Source organism: Nannizzia gypsea, genomic scaffold (genome assembly GCF_000150975.2).
Source record: "Nannizzia gypsea CBS 118893 supercont1.2 genomic scaffold, whole genome shotgun sequence".
In the NCBI taxonomy this organism is placed as follows: Eukaryota; Fungi; Ascomycota; class Eurotiomycetes; order Onygenales; family Arthrodermataceae; genus Nannizzia; species Nannizzia gypsea.
This window is the reverse complement of record NW_003345200.1, coordinates 3,378,421-3,401,679: the sequence shown is the minus strand read 5'-3', so window position 1 is coordinate 3,401,679 and position 23,259 is coordinate 3,378,421. Positions and strand designations below refer to the sequence as shown.

At 50.8% G+C, this 23,259-nt stretch overlaps 13 protein-coding genes across 13 annotated transcripts; 7 read left to right on the top strand and 6 right to left on the bottom strand.

Annotated features, from left to right (window-relative positions):
• Positions 1-94: 94 nt before the first annotated feature.
• On the bottom strand, positions 95-1,457 carry MGYG_09014 (hypothetical protein; the record flags this gene model as incomplete). Its single annotated transcript, XM_003175732.1, has 2 exons — positions 95-1,128; positions 1,193-1,457. The coding sequence occupies 2 exons, from the start codon at positions 1,455-1,457 to the stop codon at positions 95-97; spliced, it is 1,299 nt and encodes a 432-aa protein (XP_003175780.1).
• Positions 1,458-1,715: 258 nt separating this feature from the next.
• Positions 1,716-2,773, top strand: MGYG_03299 (hypothetical protein; the record flags this gene model as incomplete). The annotated part of the gene is made up of 2 exons (XM_003175731.1): positions 1,716-2,125; positions 2,197-2,773. The coding sequence occupies 2 exons, from the start codon at positions 1,716-1,718 to the stop codon at positions 2,771-2,773; spliced, it is 987 nt and encodes a 328-aa protein (XP_003175779.1).
• A 311-nt stretch (positions 2,774-3,084) lies between these two features.
• MGYG_03298 (thioredoxin reductase) lies at positions 3,085-4,089 on the top strand (the record flags this gene model as incomplete). The annotated part of the gene is made up of 2 exons (XM_003175730.1): positions 3,085-3,482; positions 3,546-4,089. 2 exons carry the CDS (start codon positions 3,085-3,087, stop codon positions 4,087-4,089), a joined length of 942 nt encoding a protein of 313 aa, XP_003175778.1.
• Positions 4,090-4,397: 308 nt separating this feature from the next.
• On the bottom strand, positions 4,398-5,493 carry MGYG_03297 (hypothetical protein; the record flags this gene model as incomplete). Its single annotated transcript, XM_003175729.1, has 5 exons — positions 4,398-4,495; positions 4,558-4,796; positions 4,858-4,944; positions 5,012-5,025; positions 5,083-5,493. The coding sequence occupies 5 exons, from the start codon at positions 5,491-5,493 to the stop codon at positions 4,398-4,400; spliced, it is 849 nt and encodes a 282-aa protein (XP_003175777.1).
• Positions 5,494-5,721: 228 nt separating this feature from the next.
• On the top strand, positions 5,722-6,755 carry MGYG_03296 (thioredoxin reductase GliT; the record flags this gene model as incomplete). Its single annotated transcript, XM_003175728.1, has 2 exons — positions 5,722-6,140; positions 6,194-6,755. The coding sequence occupies 2 exons, from the start codon at positions 5,722-5,724 to the stop codon at positions 6,753-6,755; spliced, it is 981 nt and encodes a 326-aa protein (XP_003175776.1).
• Positions 6,756-6,908: 153 nt separating this feature from the next.
• MGYG_03295 (SirB protein) lies at positions 6,909-8,775 on the top strand (the record flags this gene model as incomplete). Its single annotated transcript, XM_003175727.1, has 7 exons — positions 6,909-7,100; positions 7,162-7,296; positions 7,359-7,446; positions 7,502-7,563; positions 7,632-8,220; positions 8,275-8,497; positions 8,565-8,775. The coding sequence occupies 7 exons, from the start codon at positions 6,909-6,911 to the stop codon at positions 8,773-8,775; spliced, it is 1,500 nt and encodes a 499-aa protein (XP_003175775.1).
• A 256-nt stretch (positions 8,776-9,031) lies between these two features.
• MGYG_03294 (hypothetical protein) lies at positions 9,032-10,394 on the bottom strand (the record flags this gene model as incomplete). Its single annotated transcript, XM_003175726.1, has 3 exons — positions 9,032-9,460; positions 9,523-9,609; positions 9,678-10,394. The coding sequence occupies 3 exons, from the start codon at positions 10,392-10,394 to the stop codon at positions 9,032-9,034; spliced, it is 1,233 nt and encodes a 410-aa protein (XP_003175774.1).
• Positions 10,395-10,520: 126 nt separating this feature from the next.
• On the bottom strand, positions 10,521-11,966 carry MGYG_03293 (1-aminocyclopropane-1-carboxylate synthase 7; the record flags this gene model as incomplete). Its single annotated transcript, XM_003175725.1, has 4 exons — positions 10,521-10,973; positions 11,034-11,446; positions 11,506-11,710; positions 11,772-11,966. 4 exons carry the CDS (start codon positions 11,964-11,966, stop codon positions 10,521-10,523), a joined length of 1,266 nt encoding a protein of 421 aa, XP_003175773.1.
• A 231-nt stretch (positions 11,967-12,197) lies between these two features.
• MGYG_03292 (heavy metal tolerance protein) lies at positions 12,198-15,025 on the top strand (the record flags this gene model as incomplete). Its single annotated transcript, XM_003175724.1, has 8 exons — positions 12,198-12,395; positions 12,449-12,529; positions 12,580-12,971; positions 13,040-13,612; positions 13,673-14,015; positions 14,072-14,572; positions 14,628-14,770; positions 14,833-15,025. 8 exons carry the CDS (start codon positions 12,198-12,200, stop codon positions 15,023-15,025), a joined length of 2,424 nt encoding a protein of 807 aa, XP_003175772.1.
• Positions 15,026-15,303: 278 nt separating this feature from the next.
• MGYG_03291 (hypothetical protein) lies at positions 15,304-16,977 on the bottom strand (the record flags this gene model as incomplete). Its single annotated transcript, XM_003175723.1, has 1 exon — positions 15,304-16,977. The coding sequence occupies one exon, from the start codon at positions 16,975-16,977 to the stop codon at positions 15,304-15,306; it is 1,674 nt and encodes a 557-aa protein (XP_003175771.1).
• A 458-nt stretch (positions 16,978-17,435) lies between these two features.
• On the top strand, positions 17,436-18,384 carry MGYG_03290 (hypothetical protein; the record flags this gene model as incomplete). Its single annotated transcript, XM_003175722.1, has 2 exons — positions 17,436-17,909; positions 18,064-18,384. 2 exons carry the CDS (start codon positions 17,436-17,438, stop codon positions 18,382-18,384), a joined length of 795 nt encoding a protein of 264 aa, XP_003175770.1.
• A 1,087-nt stretch (positions 18,385-19,471) lies between these two features.
• On the top strand, positions 19,472-21,074 carry MGYG_09013 (hypothetical protein; the record flags this gene model as incomplete). The annotated part of the gene is made up of 3 exons (XM_003175721.1): positions 19,472-19,516; positions 19,576-19,658; positions 19,736-21,074. The coding sequence occupies 3 exons, from the start codon at positions 19,472-19,474 to the stop codon at positions 21,072-21,074; spliced, it is 1,467 nt and encodes a 488-aa protein (XP_003175769.1).
• Positions 21,075-21,175: 101 nt separating this feature from the next.
• On the bottom strand, positions 21,176-23,118 carry MGYG_03289 (isotrichodermin C-15 hydroxylase; the record flags this gene model as incomplete). The annotated part of the gene is made up of 7 exons (XM_003175720.1): positions 21,176-21,335; positions 21,405-21,804; positions 21,868-21,981; positions 22,036-22,482; positions 22,621-22,707; positions 22,779-23,010; positions 23,080-23,118. The coding sequence occupies 7 exons, from the start codon at positions 23,116-23,118 to the stop codon at positions 21,176-21,178; spliced, it is 1,479 nt and encodes a 492-aa protein (XP_003175768.1).
• Positions 23,119-23,259: the final 141 nt, after the last annotated feature.

Here is a 23,259-nt window from a genome sequence, read left to right as displayed (position 1 = left end):
TCAAACACTGGTTATTTATCTGCTCTATATACTGCAGCCCATTCAACACTTCCCGTGAAACCCCCTACCACTTCGGCCACCGGGGTCAAGCACATTACGCCTTCCAGTCCGCCCTTGGCCGGAGGTCGATAGCACAAACCCACGAGCGCCGTAAGGGATAGATCTTGGAAATCTCCCATCCTGAAGCAGCTGCAAGACCCTGCCACTGCTCTTCGGTACGTTCCTGGCCGTTGGCAGTCATCATCATGTTGATATCGCCGTATCTAGAGAGACGTCCATATTGGCCATCAGACAGAATCGACTCTAGAACAACTAAGCGGCTATCCGGGCCTGGAATAAGAGCTTCCCGGATACGGCTTAGGATAGTAATGACATCCGGATCCTTCCAGTCGTGAAGAACCCATTTCATGGTGTAGACTTCAAACGGAGGCACTGACTTGAGGAAATCGCCTCCAATCAGGTTCTCGCGGGGAACACGCTCCCTCAGGTCATAGTAGACACCCTCGGGATTGTGGAAGAGAGTAGTGGCATGTTCAATGGTGCGAGGAAGATCCAGGATCGCACCCTTCAGGTCTGGGTACGCACGAAGGAGAGATACTAGGAATCCACCACCGCCGCCTCCGACATCCAGCACGGTGCGGGAACCGAATTCATGCCAGGGGTAGTCAGCTAGAATGCCGGGTGCTTGGGCAATTGCACCACCGCCGAGGGTTCTATGAAGCCGTGGTAGCCAGCCTTGCGCCTGGAAGTAAGTGAACATGTCATCGGAGGTGTTGAAGTTGATCTGAGCGCCCCATTTCTTCTCGTCACGGCGGATGGACTGGGGGATTCCGCGAGCAATGTCGTAAAATTCGTTTCCATAGAGGTCGACCCAGTTATGCCATTGTGTCCAATGGGTGGTATGAAGCAAAGCTGATACTCGGTTGTTGCGGTAGCGATGTGACGCTGCGTCATATTCAAAGATATGATTGTTGTGCAAGACGTGCATGATCTGTTGCAGTCTATCTGGGTTTGCTTCACTAGCATCTGCCAACTCAGCTATGGTCATGCCTTGGTCTCCTGCTTTTGCGAGGATGTCAACGAGTTGAAGCTCGACGGCAGCACAGAGGCACTTGGTGCTGACGTATCCTACCATGGGGTTAGCCCTAGAGGAAACATGGGTACTAGTAGGAATGGAAGAGTAAACTCTTACCAAGGAAGTGGTCAGCAAGAACTAGATGACCGGGCTCGAGAAGCTGCTTGGTTTCATGTAGGACGTTGATGGCCTTGCCAGCGAGGGCCTCAAAGGCAGGGTCCGGCAGGTCCTTGTCTGTATGAAGAGTGTGAAGCAAGCCTCTTTGGCCATTTTCGAGGAGAGCATCCCGAGTTGCCTCCACCTGGCTGATCAAGGTCCGCAGTGTAGATTCAAGGGAGGCCCGTTCGACGTCCGTCAATGTAGTATTGGTGATGGCAACCATGGTTATTGTGTTATGAGATGAGATGTTTGATGTTGATGTTTGAAGTTTGAGGTTTGATGGAGTGATCAAATCCTATTCTCAGTGGCATCTGGACGGTCAAAATATAGGCTGGCTTTTCCGCTGTCCATGAGACTGCTGGATCCCTTCGGTAATCCACCGGAGACCGAAGCTGACCATATAACCGAAAAGACTTGATTAAAGGGGCCATATTCCAAGAGGAGGAAAGGATAACGACCAAAAGTTCTAACATTGGATATCATGGATGAATCAGGGTTACCAGCAGACGTTTTGATAATCGGCGGAGGGCCTGCGGGCTCGAATGCAGCATGGGAGCTAGGCAAAGCTCACCATCGAGTGACCCTGTTTGTTGGTGACGAGCCTGTACCCAGTCCTGCTGGCGAGACGAAAGATCCCTCGGTGCCTGCTCTACTGAAGAACCGCGAGCTAGTCCACCTTTTTCGAGAACAAACAGGCAAAGCACTGCCAGCCACAGTTACAGTTGAGAGAAGGAGAATAACGCAAGTGAGACGGCTCCCAAACGGCATATTCGAGGCAGAAGATGCCAGGGGTGCTGTCTGGCCCGGCCGACTGCTTATCCTGGCTGACGGTGCAGAGGAAGTGATGCCTGATATTGCTGGGTATCAAACCTGCTGGCAGCAGCAACGCATGTACGTCCTTTGCTTATAATTGCTAGTTCACTGGCTATCCCAATTACTAGTTCTATACTGACAGAGGACAGATTAATGCATCCGTCTGAAGGAAAACATGGCCGTGTCCCCGTCGCCGTCCTGGCCGTAGGAGAGCTGGCCGAACTGACCATGGCCCTCCACACCGTCTGGCAGATCCGCCAGTTTGCCTCTGCCGTGCGAGTCTACACGCATGGAGACCGCGAGCTGGCCCAGGAGCTGCTATCCCGGGTTTCCCCTGATGCCGCAATCACCGTCGAAGCCGCATATATCGAGCAGCTCCAGCCGGACACCGACTCATCCCACGGCGTCACCATCCAGCTCGACACCGGGAACAGTGAACGGGCATACCTCTACCACCGCCGGGCTGCACAGCTCAGGGGCAGCGATCCCTTTGCGCGCCAGCTCCAGCTCGAGCTGACCGAGTCAGGGGCAATCCGCATCTCAGCCCGCGTCCCGTACATGACCAGCGTCGACGGGGTGTATGCCAGCGGCGACTGCGCGTCCCTTGGCCAGCGGACGCTCTTCAAAGCCCTGGCCATGGGCGAGGGAGTCGCAGCAGCTGTCGCAGCCCGCCTGGAGCGAGGGAGATGGAGGAATATGGCATGTGAGGAGGAGCAACCCCTATAGCCATAGCTGCACACTCATCACAATGCAGTAGTAATAGCAGTAGCAACAGTCAACGGCCGTATATAGATGAATGCGTATTTGCTTTTCCCCCATCTTTCTTTCTTTGTTCCTTTTAATGCTTCGGCCGCCGGTGATGAAGCTGCGGGTTTGATATCAACTCTGGACGCTGCATAAAAGGGACAGGGTCCGGAGCAGCCACAACCTGTGATATCTCCATCTCTCACCAACTGCTCCGTACAGCCTACCAACTCAACTCCACGCAGGCAGCACAACAGTTGGTTAGTGTAACAGCTAGATAGTTAGCGATAAAGATGACCGCCCTCTTCGACTGCCTCATCGTCGGCGGTGGCCCTGCAGGCCTCGCTGCCGCCCTGGGCCTCTGCCGCGCCGTCCGCACCGCCGTCGTCTTCGACTCGCAGACCTACCGCAACAGCCTGACGGAGCATATGCACAATGTCTCGACCTGGGACCACCAGCAGCCAGCAGACTACCGCGCCGCCGCCCGCCGCGAGCTCACCGAGGGCCGCTACGAGACTGTGACGCTGGCGGACGTGGCGCTGCGCAAAGTGTGGAAGCTGGACTCGGGCGAGTTCGAAGCCACCGACGCCGCGGGGAAGACCTGGAGGGGGCGCAAGCTGGTGCTGGCGACGGGCGTGAAGGACGAGATCCCCGATGTCCCTGGATACGCTGACTGCTGGCCGCGATCGATGTAAGCTGATGATGCCTAACTTGCAGCTGATTAGTGGCTAAGCCGGTACTAATGACTGTCTAGCTACCACTGTCTCTTCTGCCACGGCTTCGAGGAGCGCGGCGCTGACTCTGTGGGTGTTCTCGCCATCGGCCCAGTCGCCAACCCAAAGCCCGCTGAGCATCTTGCTCGCATGGCGCACAACCTGGCAAAGACGGTCACGATCTACACGAACGCCAACGAGGAGCTCGCCGAGCAGCTCCGTCCCGCCGTCGAGAAGGACGAGTGGCTCAGCCTGGACACCCGGGCCATCAAGCATCTGCGCAAGACCGATGGCATCCCCGTCAACGTCGAGCTGCAGGACGGGACCAGCAAGACCGAAGGCTTCCTCGTCCATGCGATGAAGACGACTCCCGTGCTCGGGTTTGAACATAACCTCGAGCTCGAGCTGTCTCCCCAGGGCAGCGAGTTCAAGACCACTGTTCCCTTTAACGAGACGACGACCCCTGGATGCTTTGCTACCGGAGACTGCGGCATGCCCCTGAAGGCCGCCGGCATGGCGATAAGCCATGGCTCCTTGACGGCCGTCGGGGTTGTATCCCAGATTGCATTTGATGAAAAGGCATGAATGGTGCAGTCTTAGTCTATAGCTATAGAAAATAGAGGACGATGAACATAAAATAGAAGAATTACGTTAACTTTAACTACTCCTTTAAATAACTGCTCCGTATCACTCGGTTACAATGGTCTCAAAGTCTTTTAACCAACGACTCGGTTAAATGGTCAAGGATGCTCAGGGGGTGGTGGCTGATGAGACTTCTAGTTTATAGGCACACCCAGGCAAGAAATAATAGACAGCAATTAATATGATCAAAATTTTATAAGAAATTCATATTATTCCAGTGTCTACGGAGTGCTAACTATACAACCAACTAACTATTCATCGCTGAATATCAGACATCTCACTTCGACACTCTCGCGCAGGGGAGCGTCTTCAGGCGTCTCGGGATGCTGGAAGGCGCAGTGAGCGCACACTGTAACACAACATTATCAGCCAGGGCAGAGACAGCAACAACACGCGGAAGATAGAACTCACTGTGTCCAGCAACATCCTTGCTGTCCCAGATCTTGATCATGGTGATCTCGTCCGTCTGCTGCTTGTCGAGATAGTACCACCGCTGGCCCTCGTTGTGGCTGATGCTGACTGTCTCGCCGCGCAGCTCGAAGCGGCCGCGATACAGCTTCGTCGGATGGATGTCGGCCTTCTGCAGCGTCGTGCAGTCCATTACGGCGAGTGGCCAGTCGAGTACGGGGCCCTTCAGTGGACGCCAGACACTGTCATATTCCCCCGTATAAGCCATGTTTGCTCCTATGGAGATGCTAGAGTGAGACTCACTTGATGATTCGAGCCCGGCCCCTGAGCAGCTTGTCTGCCTCCTCGGGGAGATGCTGGTAGACCCGTCTACGAGCACCGAGAGGAGACCTATTGTAGAAGAGCAGTTGATTAATACCCTGATACCACCTGCAAGGAGAGTTATTCATCCACCTACTGGTCACAATGTACCTATCCCAAGTCAGCTTGGATCGATAATAGCCTGATATATCAAAGAGAGTTACTCACTGTACCCGCGGGCTGCTCGCGGCCGTTCGGATTCTTCCCTGCCAGAGACGCCTCTCGACGTCGGACGGTGTGGTCAAATATGAATACCCTCGATGCTCCGGTGCGGTCCTTGATCAGCTTTTCAACCAGCGGGTAATACAGCTTCTGGACGGTCTCCTTGTCCCCGGCCCGGATGGCCTCCAGCACCTCTGGCTGGCTACCCTCTGGGTCTACGGCAAAGGCGAAGCCATGGGTGTCTAGCTGGAACTCATCTCTCTGTGGTCGAGCATCGGTTACAGTGACACCATACGGCTCTTGGTGAAAGTTGTTGGTCTCAAATCCCTCCGCGGCTGCGGAGCGGTAGAATGTAGGAGCATCCTCTGGCTTGCGAGGAGCAAGGAAGTTCATCTGAGCTGGATACTGGGCTGCCATTTTTATCCGTTGATATTGTAATATTTCCAAAATTATGATGAATGAAGTGGTTAATGGACCATAGGACTATGGAGTATGTTCGTCTTTTGTATGTTTCTTCATCGGCTTCATCTAGTCCTGGGAAGCCGATCGGTGGCCGGCCGTTGGCACAGGTGCCTATATTACACCCTCCATGCTGTAGGGACGGCTGAAGGAGACACCACAGAACTATCACCCACAACTACAACCATGACGTCTCAAGATACCCCCCTCTACGACTGCCTTATCATCGGCGGAGGCATGGCAGGCCTCTCTGCAGCCCTCAGTCTTGTCCGTACGCTACACACAGCGGTTGTATTTGACCAGGGCAGCCACCGAAATGACAAGGCCCCCCATCTGGCTACGATCCCAACCTGGGACAGCCAGGATCCCAGGCGCTTCCGTGAAGAGACCAAGCTCAACATCCAGTCCAAATACAATACCGTCGAGTTTGCGGATGTCAAACTTGAGAAGGTGGCTAAGCTCACAGAAGGACCAAATGAGGGTAGATTCTGTGTCTGGGATGACAAGCAGCGAGCCTGGTTAGGGAAGAAGGTGATTCTCGCCATGGGAGTTGAAGATCTGCTTCCCGAGATCCCTGGGTTTGACGAATGCTGGACCAAGGGAGTGTATGTTTGCCTGTTCTATTCTCACAGAGTACACCATCACTGACATGCAGTAGTGTCCATTGCCTGGTTCACCGTGGCTACGAGGAGAGAGGATGTGCAAAAGCTGGCGTCTTTGCTATCGACGGAGACGCCAATCTACATGCTGCCAGGCATCTTGCTTTCCAAGCCCGAAACTTATCTACCAACGTCACCATCTACACAAACGGGAACACTCAGCTCGCCGATGAGATCCAGTCTGCCCTAGGGCCTTGCGGTTTCCAAGCTGAAGCCCGAAGTTTCTCCAAGCTGGTCCAGCATCAGCAGAAGAGATCTCTAGACATTCACTTCACAGACGGCACCTCGGAGATGGTTGGCGTGGTCGTTCACCGACCGCTGACCAAAGTCCGTGGACCCTTCGCAGAGCAGTTGGGAGTCGAGATGACCCCTGAAGGCCACATTAAGACGAACTTCCCGTTCAACGAGACGACGGTGTCAGGGGTATTTGTCGCCGGCGATGCAGGCTCGCAGTTCAAAATCGGCACTCAGGCCGTTGTAATGGGTGCCTTTGCGGCTGGCGGCGTCCAGATGCAGGTGAATGCTGATAATTGGTCGCGACCTGTAAATCCTACGGCTTAAGAGTTGTGGTATGATTGCCGGCTCTTACTGTGTATGACTTCGGCGTCCGAGTTATAAATACAGCCTCCAGATAAATATTAAATACATTAAACCCGCCATTCAGTCTCGAAATAATTCGGTCAATTGTAACTCTTACACCGTATTTCTCTAAAGATGCACATGTCCGATCCCCTTTCCACGGCCCTGTTGTTCGGGTTGTTTCTAGGTGTTGCCGTCCTGCTCAGGGGTAAGAGCACCCATCTGGGATTCACACGCCTGGGCAAGTCGCGTCTCTGGACGTTTTTCAGCTGGCACAAATCAACTCGCTTTGACCTTCCTAGATATGCGAAGATAGGATATGAACAGGTTAGTTTGCTGTCTATCGGGTATATCCTAATTATATTTTCATACTGACGATGCTCCGTAGTTTAATAAAGCGCTGGGAAAGCCCTTCGCTACAACGGTGTTTGGCCATGAATACGTGGTTCTTCCGTCAAAATATCTCGATGACATCAAGCGAGCGAGTCCAAAGAGCCTGAGCTTCTTCCAGGCTCTCAGTGATGTATGTCTTTCGTTGTCTACTAGAATCTCCTGAACTCTGTGGACTAAATATGTTCTGTTCAGGGGCTTAACATGGAGGCATCGGTTGGCCATCTCTACACAAGCACGACGGAGATTGATGTTGTAGTAAAACATTTGAATCCTCAGCTCAGTACGTCTGAATACCAAATTACTTGGTTAAATGGGGATATACTAATGCTTCACAGCAAAATTAACACCACTTTTAGCCGAAGAAGCAGACTTTGCTATCGAAAAGGAGATAGGGGCAGTCTCCGGCAAGTGCTTCATGTCCCTAAAACAGCCTACTTCAATGCTAACGACAATATAGACTGGAAGAAATTCAACGTCTCTAATATCATTGCTTCCATCGTCCACCGAACAACGAACCGAATTCTCGTTGGAAAAGAACTCTGTCGAGACGAAGAGTATCTCTCTATCACAACCCGTTTCTCCCGGTCACTCTTCTTGCACGGTATCTTCTGGAATTTCATTAATCTGGGACCGCTGCGGAAGCTCGTTGCCAGACTCACGATATGGTTCCATCTCAGGGACCGAGATGCTGCTGCAAAGCTGCTTCTTCCTCACATTCACGCCCGCCGTCAGGATAAAGAAGCGTCTTCAAAATACCAGGACGCTCTTCAATGGACCCTCGACACGCCGCCGTCTTTCCCTGGAGACGACGCCCCCTTGCATCAGGCCTATCATATGCTTCACCTGACATTCGCAGCGAGCAGTGCCTCCAGTGTAGGAGTTACGCAGTGCCTGATCAATATCCTCGCCTACCCCGAGCACCTCGAGCCTATCCGCCAGGAGATCGCTACGGTTATCGCCAGACATGGCGGGTGGACCGACAAAGCTCTCTCACAGATGGCTCTGATGGACAGTTTCATTCGCGAAACCATGAGGCTGCATCCCGCCGGTTCATGTAAGTAGATTATTGATTTGGTGAATGATATACGGATGCTAATAGCCTATATAGTGACCGTGGCCAGAACAGTGATGGATGAGCAGTTCCGATTCCATGACGGCCTGACGTTGCCCAGAGGCACAAATATCATCGCCCCAGCTATAGCTGTTCACCACGATCCGGACAACTACGAAAATGCCCATCGATTCGACGGGTTCAGGTTTGCCCGTTATCGACAGAAGCAAGGAGAAAGCCATCGGTGGCTGGCATCCACCATTGACCAGAAATTCCTTCAGTAAGTTGTGCAATTGCTAGCCTTTCCTGCCTGAAGGTATTTTAAGCTAATGAGCTCCTCTTCACAGATTTGGCTATGGCAACCATGCCTGTCCAGGGCGATTCTACGCCATCCGCAAGGTCAAGATGGTCCTCGGAAAGCTCTTGATGAGCTATGATTTCGACTGGGCACAGCCTCGCCCTGCAGGAGACCGGCCGGAGGATTTTGCAATTGAGGCCCAGATGATGGCGGCGCCGGAGACCGAGATTTTAGTTCGCAGTAGGATTAACAGAAATTAACATCGAATGCAAGAAAGAATTATGTTTCATTAATTTTTTATTAATTTTTTTTTTTTTTACTTGTAGGATTTCTGGCTAAGATGAAGGATCTGAAACACGGGAAAAAGGGGCTGAGGCCGAGCATCAAAAGATGTAGCCTAAATATTTATCTATTTGAACAATCACAAAGGGCAAACAATCATCTACCAGGCATAAATACTCCGTAACTAACTAACTACTTCTACAATTGACGTCGGATCAATAACTATTCAACTGATCATGGAACTGGAATCATGCGCACGAGAGGAGCCGTCAGCGTAAAGGGGAGCGGAGGCACTTCTCCCATCTTCAGCCGGACCATGGAGTCGCCGGCAAATGGGAGCGAGAACCAGAGAGCGCAGACAACCCAGATGTAGCCCAAGGCTGGCGCCCACCGTGGCGTCTGCAGGCCGAGATGTTTCTTCCAGAGCCAGATGACGAAGTCTTCGACCGTGATCATCGCCGCTTGACAAGGGAAAAAGAGGAAGATGCCAATAACGATCTCGCCGGGTGTGATATTGGCTGGCCGAGGCATCAGGAGCTGTGACAAGGCATGCATCACCCCCGAGATGGTGAATGCCAGCCAGAGCTGCGTATAGGAGGATGCATTTGTGCCCCTACGTATGCCTACAGCATCAACAAAGGCGCCGGTGATAGTGCTCAGGCTCTACTCGCTGGTCAGCTACTCTGTTCAGTTCAGCCATGAACTGGGGACACCGGGATACTAACCCTGCGCAGCATTTGATGCCAAAATATACCCCAGAAGTTTCTCACCGTGGTGGCTTCTTTCAGTTTACCAAACAGCGGTGGCCAGTCCTGTTTCAATAAATACATTGTCAGCTTTAATATATTAGTTATTCCTTATACATCAGGTTGAGACTTACCGATGGTCGACTGATTCCCACGGCCACGGCCACAATTGAGACGACTAGATACTGCATATTGATAAAGTAGTATGGTCCCAGTCCAAATGTCAAAGCCTTCAGAAAGCTCCATCCCAGTCGATGGTCGCTGACTGTGATGTATTTGGAGTCCAGCGTTCCCACAACGCCGGCGGCATCACTAAAGAAAAAACGAAGCCCCATCTGCGACACCAGGTCTGCCATCAAAATAACCAAGCCGAACTCAGTGAGACGCCATATCAGAAATCGTGTACGGCTCATTCGATCCAATCCTGGCACTGGTGGCACATTTTTGACCTGGTAGCTCCATCGGATACCCCTGAGGTTGAGCACAATGGTCACTGCCCATTTTATCTTCCTCCACCCGAGAGCCGGCCATGCAACAGCTTCTCTAACGGCGCGGTCTATTCTCCATAGATCGGCTTCGGGTCCCCCAGGGGATGCAAAGACAGTCTTTTCCAGGGCCGAGAGCCAGTGAGGCCAGGCCAGCGCAAAGAGGTTGGCAAGTCCTGGGTTGTTGGTAAATCTGTTGCATTGGGCTACCACCGCCAGAGTGAGAATTGTCGTTGCGGCTATTATTCGGCGTCCGGGAAGCTGGCGAGGGCCGGCAAGTATCAATATCTGAGCTGCTAGGAGTAGAAGATGTGGAACAATTGATCCGTTTGCCGGGTGCAAGTCTTTATTGCTAAGAGCTTCCATTATGGGCCGAATAGTATTCCTTGCAGGCGTACGGAGGAAATCAAATGGAAAATACCGGGAGATCACGGCGTTGATTTATATATTTCAAGAAATATCATTTAAAGGCCACTCCGGCCGGCTACCGAACTAATTGCGTTCTTGTTGGCCCAGGACAGCCTCCATGCGCTTAATAGCCTCCTCCAGTTTGGATCTCTCCAGCGCAAAGGTCATTCTACACCAACCCTTCTCTTCCTCGTTGACGTGGTATGCCTTACCACTGCTGACAACAACACCGGCTTCCTTTAATTGACCGATCATGGAACGTTCATCGTCCCAGGATTGTGCGTTCGGCACTAACCGCGCAAATATGTAAGGGGCTGAATTCACAGGAATGTAGTGGATGTTCGCCCTCTTGAAAAAGTCTGTGATGACAGTATATGCTTCCTTTAGACGCTGGGAGTTAAGCTGCAGAAGCTCTGGCAGTTTCGGCGACGTGAGCAGTGCTGTTGAAGCGACTGCAGCAAGGCTACTTGTCTCGGTATTGGAAGCCAGCGCCAAAGCTACGTGCATCTCTTTGTTCGCCTGAGTTATGCTGCACCCCTATCTGCCTGTCAGTCCAATTCTCACAGTCAAGGCAAGGGGAATTGAAGAAGTACTAACCACGCGGAATCCATTCGAGCCAAAGTCCTTGCTGGTGCTCCAGAAGGTGTGGACTCGCGAAAGATCGCAGCCCAACCCGGCTACATCGATTTGCAATGCAGATACGAAAGGCGCAGCGTCTGGGATCTCAGGATTCTCAAATGACGAGAGCGCATAGACTTCGTCCGAGATGTAATGAATGCCGTTGCTATGGCAGAACCTGATGCAGTCCTCAAGTACAGACCTAGGATAACATTGGCCGAAGGGATTATGCGGGTTGGTGAGCAAAAGACCCCGAATTGGGATTTTGGATTCGCTGTACGCCTTTTCCAGGGCCGGGATAAGCTGGGATGTGAGCGTATCTGCACTCTTCTCGACGTGAACCATCACCGGTACTGCAGACGATCGTGCAGTAAAAAGCCAGTCGAATCCATCTGTCCAGCCGGTCAGAGCTTTTCTTATTGTTTCCCTCTAATCTCGTAGGAAGACTTACTCCAAAAAGGGGCTGGAACAAGAATTCCTTCCCCAGGTTCGCAGGTGTTGTAGAGAAAGGTATTCAGACAGGTCGCTGCCCCTGGCGCAGTTGCGACATGGTCAGGCTCCACTGGGATATGAGGATGGAAGTATTCATTAAAGAATCCCGCTAGAGCCTTGATAAGGTCTGCGTCGCCTGCAAATTCGTTCGGGTACGAGAAATGCTAGATATAACTTTGTTAGAAGGCCACGACCACCACGGCTGGATAGTTTAGACACCCGTACATGAGGCTTCAGTCCGTCTCGTATGCCCTCCTTTGTCAATTCAATAATCTCGTCGCGCAGTAGCCAATTCTCGGCCGTGGAGAGATCGATACGGGGTGCAGTGGGTTTCGTTCTTTCAAGTAAAGCTGCACTTATCCCCGGCATGATCTTGTCGACATTGGCAGCACCGCGCTTCGATAGTCCTGCTCCAGCCATCTTATTTGATAATTCTATTTCTTTTTTGCACTCAATGATTTGACTCCAGCCTCAGACATGCTGGTAACACTCTCATCATATATCCATTCTTCAGTGGCCGAGGTGGTGTCTCACCGGCCGCCTCTCGGCTACCGAACAGCATGCCCCTGAAACTATCAAAACGGCCTCTCCCCTCTACATTATTTCGAAGTCAAGCTACTCTGAAGGCTTCAAGGACATTCATATCTGAAAATGCAAGTGGCCATACTTACTCTGGCTTTGTGCTGGGCCTACCCGGCTTCTGTCTATCTATCGTACCTCTTTTCCAGACTTGCCATTGCCCTTTGGCAGAAGAAGGAAGAAGGCACCGCAACACCATGGTACAAGAAGAACCGTAAAACGGCATTTACAGCCATATTCTGGCTTCAACTGCTGCAATGTGTCAATCTGGTCAGTGGGGACATACAGTCTATATGTTGGATAGAGATACTAACTTGGTTTAGGTATTATTCATAGGCATCATTGGCCTTCTCCTCACCAAGGGCTTCACATCCGGAGCATGGTGGATTAATAAGGAATATATGGTACTCACACTATTTTCCACTACTTATATCAGATAATCTAACAGTATTAGGCCTCGAATATCGCGGTGGTGATGTTCCTAGTGGCCGGCTTACTCCCAGACCCTGATGAGCCATTCTCCCCGTCCCTATCCCACGCCCATGCATGGATACTCGCCGCAGTCACAGAGGCACTTCAAATTGCCATGTTTTGCTTCCAGTTTGGAAAAGATCCCATTAATTCTGGGATGGAAAGCATCCAGCTGGGTCTCCTTATGCTAAGAATGGGATTCTTCGTCGCCATGGCCGCTATCTATCTCCAGCCCATGTATGCCTGGTCACACATCAAACTTGGCGAAACCGACCCTTTGCTAGGTGAAATTGCTGCAAAGCCAGTACGTGATGCACAGCATGGAGGATGGCTAGACTACGTTGTCGGCTTCAGTACCTTATTCCCTTTCCTCTGGTCAGTGAGAGCCCGTTTTACCTCCAACCTCCACTGGTGTCCCAACATGCTAAACCAGATAAATATAGGCCTTCAGATTCACGAAGACTACAGCTGCGGGCAGTCTTTTGCTTCTTCCTTTTAATACTCCAAAGAATAGTTAATATTTTAGTACCACGCCAGTTAGGTCTTGTTGTCGGCTCCCTTGGGTCCGGTACGATTCCTTACAAACAGCTTGCAATCTACATTGTCTTGCGAGGACTACAGGGCCAACAGGGTGTTATCGGGTCTATCAGAGCTCTTCTATGGATCAGCGTCAGTCAGTCAACATATAGAAGGCTCACATCTTCAGCATTCGAACATGTCCTTTCTCTCTCCCTTGAATTCCATCTAGGCAAGCGGATCGGAGAGGTCATGAGCGCACTCAGCAAAGGAAGTGCGTTGAATACATTCTTGGATGGCCTGATATTCCAACTATTTCCCATGGTTGCCGATTTATGGATTGCTGCTCTATACTTCTTGATTGAATTTGGAGCCTTTTATGCATTGATTGTCATCTCCGTTACCTGGTTATATCTATTCGTGACTATCTACATGGCAAAATACCGTGGCCGAGCAAGACGTGAGATGGTTAACCGTGAACGTGAAATGGAAGCAGCAAAGTAAGATATTCCTCTGTCTTTACGCTGATCGAATATTTATATCTAACAAATTTGTTCTAGGACGGATGCTCTAATGTCCTACGAAACCGTCCATCACAATTCAGCTGTTCCCAATGAACTCAGCCGCTTCAATGGATTGATAAAATCCTTCCAGGGTGCCGAGTACTTTGTGTTCTTCTCTCTAAACATGCTGAACGCTACCCAGAATCTGCTATTTACAGCAGGAGTCGCCATCGTATGCTTGCTTTGTGCCTACCAGATATCGGCCGATATGCAGAAAGTTGCAATGTTTGTCACTTTGATCACATACCTTGCTCAGCTACAAGCTCCTCTCAACTTCTTTGGAAGTTTTTACACCCAAGTTCAGAACAATCTAATTGATGCAGAGCGAATGTTGGCTCTGGTAAGTTATTTTTCAGTTTTGATCGTGCCGCAACACCCGTACTAACTTTATTACAGTTTAAGGAGAAGCCCCTGGTTACAGATGGAGAGAATGCTATGCCATTAAATTATTGCACTGGCAAAGTGGAATTTAAAAATATCAATTTCGCCTATGATGAGCGTCGTCCAGCACTCAGAGATGTTAGCTTTGTCGTGGAACCTGGCACTTCAACCGCGATAGTTGGAGAGAGCGGTAGTGGAAAGTCTACTATCCTCAAACTCCTATTCCGATTCTATGACGTTGCCGGAGGATCCGTCAAAGTTGACGGCATGGACGTTCGTGACATGACTATTGCAAGTCTGCGCAGCCATTTGGGAGTTGTGCCGCAAGATGCAATTCTCTTTAACGACACCGTGCTATATAACCTGTTATACGCACGGCCGGAAGCAACCATGGAACAGGTATACGAGGCCTGTAGGGCGGCCAGTATCCATGACCGGATAATGAGTTTCCCAGATGGCTATGAGACGAAAGTCGGTGAACGAGGACTGCGGCTTTCTGGTGGAGAGAAGCAACGGGTAAGTTATTCGTATAACTAGCTACTCAGGGTCCACGCATGGCTAACTTTGACAGATAACTATTGCAAGGACCTTCCTTAGATCTCCCCAGATATTGCTCCTTGATGAAGCTACAGCCTCGCTGGACTCACAGACAGAGCGCCAGATTCAGGGGGCTCTCGAAAAAATAGCCAAAGGCCGAACAAGCATCACTATTGCGTAAGTCATGATATTTTCCTGTTTGTTGCCAATACCGATTACTAAAATCGTCTATATCATAGTCATCGGCTTTCTACGATCACAAAGGCAGATCAGATAATTGTCCTACATCAAGGCCGCGTTGTTGAGAAGGGTACCCATACCGAACTGCTGTCTGCGAATGGGATGTACAGTCAAATGTGGGAGAAGCAGACAAAGGCAAAGGTCAAGGCCGACAGTGAGGATAACCAGAATTTGTTGATATCCCCTGAGTAATTCGAGCTTCAATATATTTCATACATTCAATTTAATTTAACATTATTCTTAACTGATATTTAAAATCTTAGAATATGCGTCTTGTTCTGTCTAAATGTATCGATGCGAGATTGTAAATATAAAAGATGAAATTATTAGGTAGTATCATCAGGCCACTCAAGGCATGTCATGTAGTGAAATTAAGTTTAATAAACAAGTCTATCATATAAAATGGTTTCCACTTCCTAAGGAACATTAGAAGACAGCCATGACGATCCTTTCAGGCATTGGCAGGGACTTCATTGGGCCTTTGATGTAGGAGCCTGTGCCGGTTCATTCGCCGCAGTGGCTCCTTCTTCTGCCGATGTATCTCTTTGTTGAGGGGCATCTTCTAGTCCAAAATCAGTCTCCAAGGTGGTCCGTAGCTCAATGTGTTTCTGCACTCCAACGAGGACAAATCCGAGCAACCCAAAAGCCATGCCAACCTGCCACACTGTTTTCAAACTGTCTGTATAGACTGATTGTACGGCATCTTTCTCTGAGCCAAGACTTTCAAAGAATGAAGTTCCTACTAAAGAGTATGCACCGCCACGGGCAAGCTTGCTGCGGAGAGCAGGATCGCTGACTTTACCCAGGAAGCGGTCAACTTGACCATTGAAAACCACGGCTGGGATAGCAACACCCCATACGAAACCAAAGCTGCGAAGAAACGCATAGGCTGAAGTTGCAGTGGCATTGTCTGATTCTGGTAGTGCTCCTTGAATAGCGGGAAGAATGCTAGTCAGAAGGAAGCCATTGCCGATCCCTACAAGACACTGTAGGGTAACCCATTCGGCACGAGAGGTGCGGACAGACCAAGTACTGAAGAGCCCCATGCATATGGAGATTATGGCGAACCCTGCCCAATGTAAGGGGCGATAGGCTCCTGTCTTGGATATGATGACGCCACCGAGAATGGCCGATGGTATAAGGAAGCCCGTAAAGGGTATGACGGAAACTCCCGACATGGTGGTGGACTGGCTCATGACTGACTGGAAGAAGAAGGCCAGGAAGTAGACGATCCATTGCATTAACATCGCTCCAAGAAAGGAGAGGATATATGCGCCCATCGAGGTCCTGTTGCGAAATAAACGAGGGGGCATGGTGGGTTCCAAGCAGTAAGGGGATGCTTCAAAGACGTGGAACAGTGCCCATCCGACCGCGCCTAGGACAAGAGGGACAAGGACGTGGTAAGAGGACCATGGATATAAGGCACCGCCAATAACCAAGGCGTACATGATAGCACAAATTGCAACAATAAATATGGCATTTCCGATCCAATCGACACGAGCTAAAGCCCGTCTCCACGTTGCCTCACGCTGGTGCTGGACTTTGAGGCAGAGCACAAGTGATATCAGGGCTAAGGCCGAAAAGGGAAGGTTGATATAGAAGACCCATCTCCAGCTAGCATGCTCGACCAGGACACCTCCTATCAACGGGCCCAGCGACGTCCCCAGTGCGCAGGTAGAGAGCGCGATGCCGACATACTGAGCTCGCTGGCGTAGAGGAACAAGGTCGCTTACGATGACATCTAGTAGAAGAAGAATGCCGCCGGCACCGAGGCCTTGAATGGTTCGCCCAGCAATCATCATGGCTGTCGAGGTCGCGCCACCGCAGAGGCCACTGCCCAGCGCGAAGAGGCAGACCATGGCTATCATGGGGTTTCGACGGCCGATAATGTTAGAGACCTGGCCAGTGAGTGGCTGGACAACGGCGGAAGCCAGCGTATACGAGTTCGCGATCCAAACATAGTTTTCTTCGCCGTGGAGCTCGCGGGTGATGGTTGGTAGCGCAGTGGTGATGGCCGTTATATCCAGGGATGCAACGAAGGATGCAAAACAGAGCGAAACAAACACCATCCAGAACCGGGTGCCGCGAGTAACTGACTGCTTGAGCTCACGCTGGCCGTCTTCGGCGGGCCGCGTCTCCTCCATGTCTGCTCTTGCGTGGTTGTGATATAAAAGAGAGGAAAGACCTGGGAGTGAGTGAGAGATGTTGGAAGATAGAAAGAGCAGAAAGGGATGAAAAAAAACCTGCAAAGGTGGAAAACTACGAATCGCTACAACAAAGAACAAGGATCGCACTCAGCTGCCCCCTGGATACTCTCTCATTTCGATACCATCCAGCTGTGGGAGGCTACCCCGGTGACCGAAGGACTGGATAGCTAGCATTCAACAAGCTCCCACGGTCTCCGAACATTACGCAAACGCCGTCTGCTATCTGAATAGAAATAGCGCCGTGAGAGGGACGGAAGAACAATAGAGGGCTGCAGGGTAACAGACCACAATCGACGTAATAAAATCTGTCAGCATTAACAAGCATTGCGTTGTTTGGGTTGCTTTTGCCCCTCTGCCTTTGGTTGGTTGAGTCGTGGAGATTCCCCTTTGCGGCGATGTTTGTATCACCCTCGCCGCTTCCCAAGGCCGAGGCCGCGAAGGAGCGGTTGGTCTGGTACTTGGCTTATGGATCGAACCTTTCGGCCAAAACCTTCCGTGAAGATCGCGGTATGACACCGCAGGCGGCTGTTGCCGTTAAGGTAGCTGGTTGGCGGCTGGCCATGTCCAGCGCAGGATTCCCATACCGGGAGCCGTGCTACGCCTCGATCACCGAATACAAGCCGGCAACGGAAAAGACTGGCGTCGACGACGACGACGTCCTCTGTGGGACAGCATATCTGATATCGTGGGCTCAATGGATTGAGATCATCGGTTCAGAAGGGGGCGGAATTGCCTACGACGAGGCTCTGGTGGCCGCGCAGCCAGTCCATCCAGCCAACCGGGAGCGCTGGGGCAATGAAATACGTGTCTTGACGCTGGTCAGTACCTTGGAACGCTGGCCGGAAGCTCGACCCACAGAACGATATCTTGTGAGCTCCCATATTTCTTTCTTTCATCCATTATTTCTTCTCTTTCTTTCCTTTCTTCTTTTTTTTCTCCCCCTTATTCTCCGTCTCGAAGTCCATGACGATCAAGACAAAACAATCTAACATTCCTTCCCCTCCCCGCTCTCGATCCTTCAAGGGTCTTATTCTTGACGGGGCCCAGGCCGCGAATTTTCCACCTTCCTACATTGAGCGTATTCGCCAAAAGTATCCCTGCTATGAGCCGCCCTCGACAACGTGGGAGCGCATGGGGGCAGCTATTTTCCTGGCCTTCTGGACTCCGATAATGGCTCTGCTCAGCAGTCTCACCCACTCCACTGCGCGCACCGGGCCGGGCAAAGACGGCCACGTTCCTCCAGCAGTGCGGGCCCTGGTCCGCTTTGCCATGTTTGCTATGTGGTGGCTCCATGATACGATATGGGCAGGCATCTGGGGGCGGGGAGACGGCTTAGATCAGTGAAGAGATCAAGAGAGTCAGGCGTGTTCCTTTCTACTGTACTCCCAGCGTATTCTGAGCGTATTCCCAGCGTATTCCGGTGGAAAAGGTGCTTGCTTGATGCCAGGTCGATCACTCAACCGGCGATCATCTGGCGGTAAACATTTCAAACTGGCCTGCCAGCCCTGCTCCTCTAGTTACCACACTTAAGCATATTTCTGTTTTAACTTAGTTTTCTCAGCGTATCCTGCGTATCGTATCATATTAATTTGTCATGCTTAGTGGAAGAAACGACGAAGATGAAGTTGAAGTTGAAGCTTTGAGGTTGAAAAAAGAAAGAAAAAAGAAAAAGATCGACACCTTAGCCAGCTTAGTCACCAATTTCCTATTTGGGAAATCTTGACGACCAACTTCAGCTTCTGCATTTTTTCTCGCTTAAGCCGCAGAAAGAAACAGAGAAAGACGACCAGGGGAGGCGAGGTAAGAGACGGCCAGGGAAAACCAGGGACGACCAGGGAGGCAGAAACGGCGGGAGGATGCGCGGACGAAGGGGACGAGACGGCGGGCAGGGCTTGCGGCATGGCTTGATGCTTGGACGGCTTGTTCCTGGCTGCGACTCTTCACTGCTATCTACATCTAGAGTTATAGCGCCTGTCCGGCCTACCAGAAAAGGGTGCTGCTCGATATTCTGGCTATATTATCACCTGGCTTAGGCTCTGGCCGTGTGATGGGCCCCTTAGACAGGTCTAGTAATGTTCCAGATGGGCGCTGCTTGGCTACCATGCATGCATCCCGAGACGCAGCATGACTGACCCCCGGAGGATCGTGTCTCCATCTTTGGCAGGGCTGAAGCAAATGACGGTGCTTTATTCTGGCTGAGAGGGGAGATATCTCCAGCCGCAAGCTGAGGTTTTCTCGCTTCGTTCCTGTCGGCCTCTGAGCAGGCAAGAAAAAGCGGTTAGCTCACCGTCACTGGCAGCCATATAAGAATTACCAACGGTCCTCTTCCTCCGTACGAGAAGCTGGCTATCAGAAGCTATCAAACACTTATCTGGGAGAAAGAAAACTAATCTATACGCCACGCTCCCATATCCTCCCTGCCATAAAGAACATGTCTTCTACCACCGCCGCCGCCGCCACCACCATCGAGCGGTCTGTAAGCCCATTTTATCCATCCAGTCTTTCATCTGCCCTTTGCTGACCTTACCCTTGCAGGCTCGACTCCTCAGGGAAGCCCGTGAGATGGCGGTCGGCCTGCAACCAATGCCATGCAGCAAAGGTAAACAACACCTAGACCCGTACGGAGTAGTGTATTGATAGATAGTCTCCATATATTCGTTCGATATGCTAATAAGATTAACCAGGTACGGTGCAGCGGCGAGAGAACTGGCTGCTCTAGGTGTAGCAATCTGCAGTATGAGTGTGTCTATGCAGTGTCTAGAGTCGGGAAGGTACCAGGAATCCGGGCTCGGGCAAATAAGCAATCCCGGACGAACCCAGCGGAGAAGACTGCACCAACTCCACGGTCTGAATCCGCCGTCTTGCAGCAACAGGACGCCGACGCCGACGCAGACACTCAGACCACCACCATCACCACCACGACGGCCACCGAGCCTGACGAGCCTCATCCTACTCTCGAATTCGGTGACAAACCAAACGGGGCTGATGCTGGTCAATGCTTTGACGCGAACACCCCCAAATCCCCTGTCGGCATATATGCGGACTGGACCAATCCTTCAGCAGATCAGTCTCCCAATCCGTTTGATTCTGCAGATCTTTTCATTCTACCCAGTCAGTTGATGTCTTCAGAGCACGACCCTAGTCGGTCATCCCGGTGCCACAGTCAGGCTGCGGGAGTCTCTCATATCCAAAGCCCAGCCCATGCTACCCCTTTCTTGGATGCTGGAATGCTTCCTCTCGACCTTCCAGATCTTCCAGACATGGATCTACCGGATTTGGATCTCCACATCCATGACTTTCACCCGATGGATCTCCCCATGTGTTCATTGGAGACTCCTGCTGCCACCCCAGCTACACCATCCACTAAGAAGAGACGCTCTGTCCACCTCGATCCTTCACGGTCTTACCCGAGCCGTTCCGCATCCCAGTATACTGAAAATGTATCTGTGATGGAATGTGATGGTGACTTCTCTACCAATGGGCGGCGCCATCAACAACAATACAACTATCGAAGCTGGACTATCCTAAGCTGTAACCGAATAGTGGAGTTTCTAGAACACCACATCCAAAGAGGTGTCATCGCGCTGGACGTGGTCATGCACACCAACAAAGTCACACTTGCAGAAATCTCACGGCTCCTGAGCCAAGGCGCACATAAGGAGCGATCCAATTGCGCCATGTTACTTCTCATTGCCATTGAGCAGATTGTCACCCTTTTCGAACGCAGTGTAGGGCAGGACCCTTCAGAGAGCGATCGTGCCAGTATTATTAGCAGCATGGGAGGCCTCACTAACATCGGTGCATGTAAATCCCTATCGCGGGGCAACACCAGTGGCAATGTCCTGCCCAATCTTCGGTTCGGGTCATTTCAAATCAGCCAGGATGAACAGCTAGAACTTCGGTCTTATTTGCTCCAGCGTGAGCTGCAGCGGTGTCTTCAGGTTCTCAACACTCTCCGGGATTCCATCACTCTAGAGCCCAACCCATGCATAAAGCTAGAGGAGCGCGTGGGCAAGTTATCTTCCACCATCTAACGACATAATCATCTAAAAAAAAAGTTGTATATTGAATTCCCTTCATCTTGTGTACATAGAAAAACAGCCTCACGGAGATTTCACACTACAGATATTTCTTACTAAGGCCGCAGTGGCCGGATCTTAACGTTTAAATCGCCTTTATCCCACATCATCCATACCTTCTGCCGGTCATGCCAGTCCTTCGACTCCTCCAACAACTCCAAATCAAAGTTCCACAGCAGACGCGTTAGAACAAGTCTCATTTCCGCATACGCCAAACTATAGCAAATCTCTTAGCATCGTTTTCTTAAGTTACCCAGATACCAGTTGCATTCGGGGAATACTTACTTCTTTCCGAGACAGTTGCGTGGTCCATATGAGAATGGTTGATACGCTTTCTTGCAATCACTTATATAACGCTCATCGCCCAACCACCTTTCTGGCACAAACTTTGTCGGATCTGTGAAATTCTTCGCAGAAGTCATGGCTGCCATTTGATTGATACCAACAATGTAACCCCCTGGAACGAACTGGCCGCAGACCATGGCACCGGCCGGGGGTGTTGTGCGAGGAAACGTGCAAGGAACAGGAGGGTACACCCTCATCGCTTCCTGTATGACAGCATTCAGGTACTCCAGTCCCTGGGTTGATCGCATGGTTATATCAGATTCCTGTTGGAAATTGCACTCCATCTCCTTTCTAAGCTTCTGCATAACTTCCGGGCTTTTGAGCAGATAGAAAAGTGTACCTGGTTCGCCGCATACCATGTTAGCCCACTTTACTTTGCTCTTTCTTTCTGGATTCTACATACCAGACAGCGCTGATGCAGTGGTCTCGCTACCAGCCATAATCAAGATCTGTGCATTTGCCTCGATCTCATCCTGGGTCATCCCTTTCTCCTCAGTTGCGCGGAGAATATACGTCACTATCAAAGCTGTCAGCATCAAGGCTCTCAGAATATTCCCAATCGCGGACTTACTGAAGTCTGGCCTGGTAGTTTCTCTACTAAGTCGCTCGCGTGCTTTCTTCTGGCAGAACATGAACTGGTCCTGCAAATGTTGGCTTTGTTGGAACATCCCAGCGATTGCCATCATCAAGGGGAAGGCGCCAGGAACACGACGGATAATCTGCATATCCATTACAGACTTGATGGCAGTAAAGATGAGCTCTATCCAGGGGTGCATGACACCGCTGCGCAGACAGCCGAATGGCTCACCAAACGCTAGGTCTCCAAGGATATCAAAGGAAGTGAAGTTGAACCAGCGGACCATGTCGACCACGCCTTTCTTGTCCCCTTTATGGCCGACACTTCGCTCTCGGAGTTCATCGATCAACTGGTCGACGTAACCAGTAATGATTTCTTGCTGGGCACTGAGAGCTTTGTCGGACATCGGATGCGACAGTAGTCTTCGAAATCGTCGGTGTACTATGCGATTCAGTCAGCCCTTTCCTTACTTCGTTGCCAAATCATTGTGGTGATTATACCGTCATCCTTTGCAACAATCTACGCAACAAAAACAATCAGCTTTTGGTCATGGTTTTCACACAAGAACACATCAGTTACTCACAATTGAATCCACCCCGTTCGGAGAAGGCGGGAAAAACGTTAGATCTTTTTCAAAGCTATCCATCCTACTTTCCGTTCGGTGTCCTAAGTACAAGTTAAGCCATTAGCAGGAGTCCAAGTATAAACGAGAAAGAGATCATGTCTTGTCATCCTACCACAAATATCCTCCCATGCTTCTGCGGTGTTATACGACAGCTCGTCTGGTGCAATTCTCACACATCGGCCATATTTATCATGCCATTCCTTCGTCTTGTGTGGGAGCCGTCCGATTTTGAGGTAGTACGAATAGTACCACCGGGAAGCGCGTGCTAACCATGGCCCTGGGTATGACCTGAGGGGATGAAAGTACAGGTTATAGACTGTTTTGACAAAGGTGAATAGAAGTAGCTGTATAATCGTTAGTATTCTGTCAACACTCGGTTGGTACTTAAGCATGAAATGGGGTATTGAACATACACCATAGACTATGGGCAGGAACCCAAATGAAAAGAACATGATTACGGTAAGACTGAGAATACTCAATTCCTTATTGTTAGAAAATATCTTTCAGATGGAGGAAGTTTTCCAGGCTATATTTCTTGCTCCCTCGGCGACTAGGATCGGGATGGTTCACAGCTCGGTCTCCGAGAGAAACAG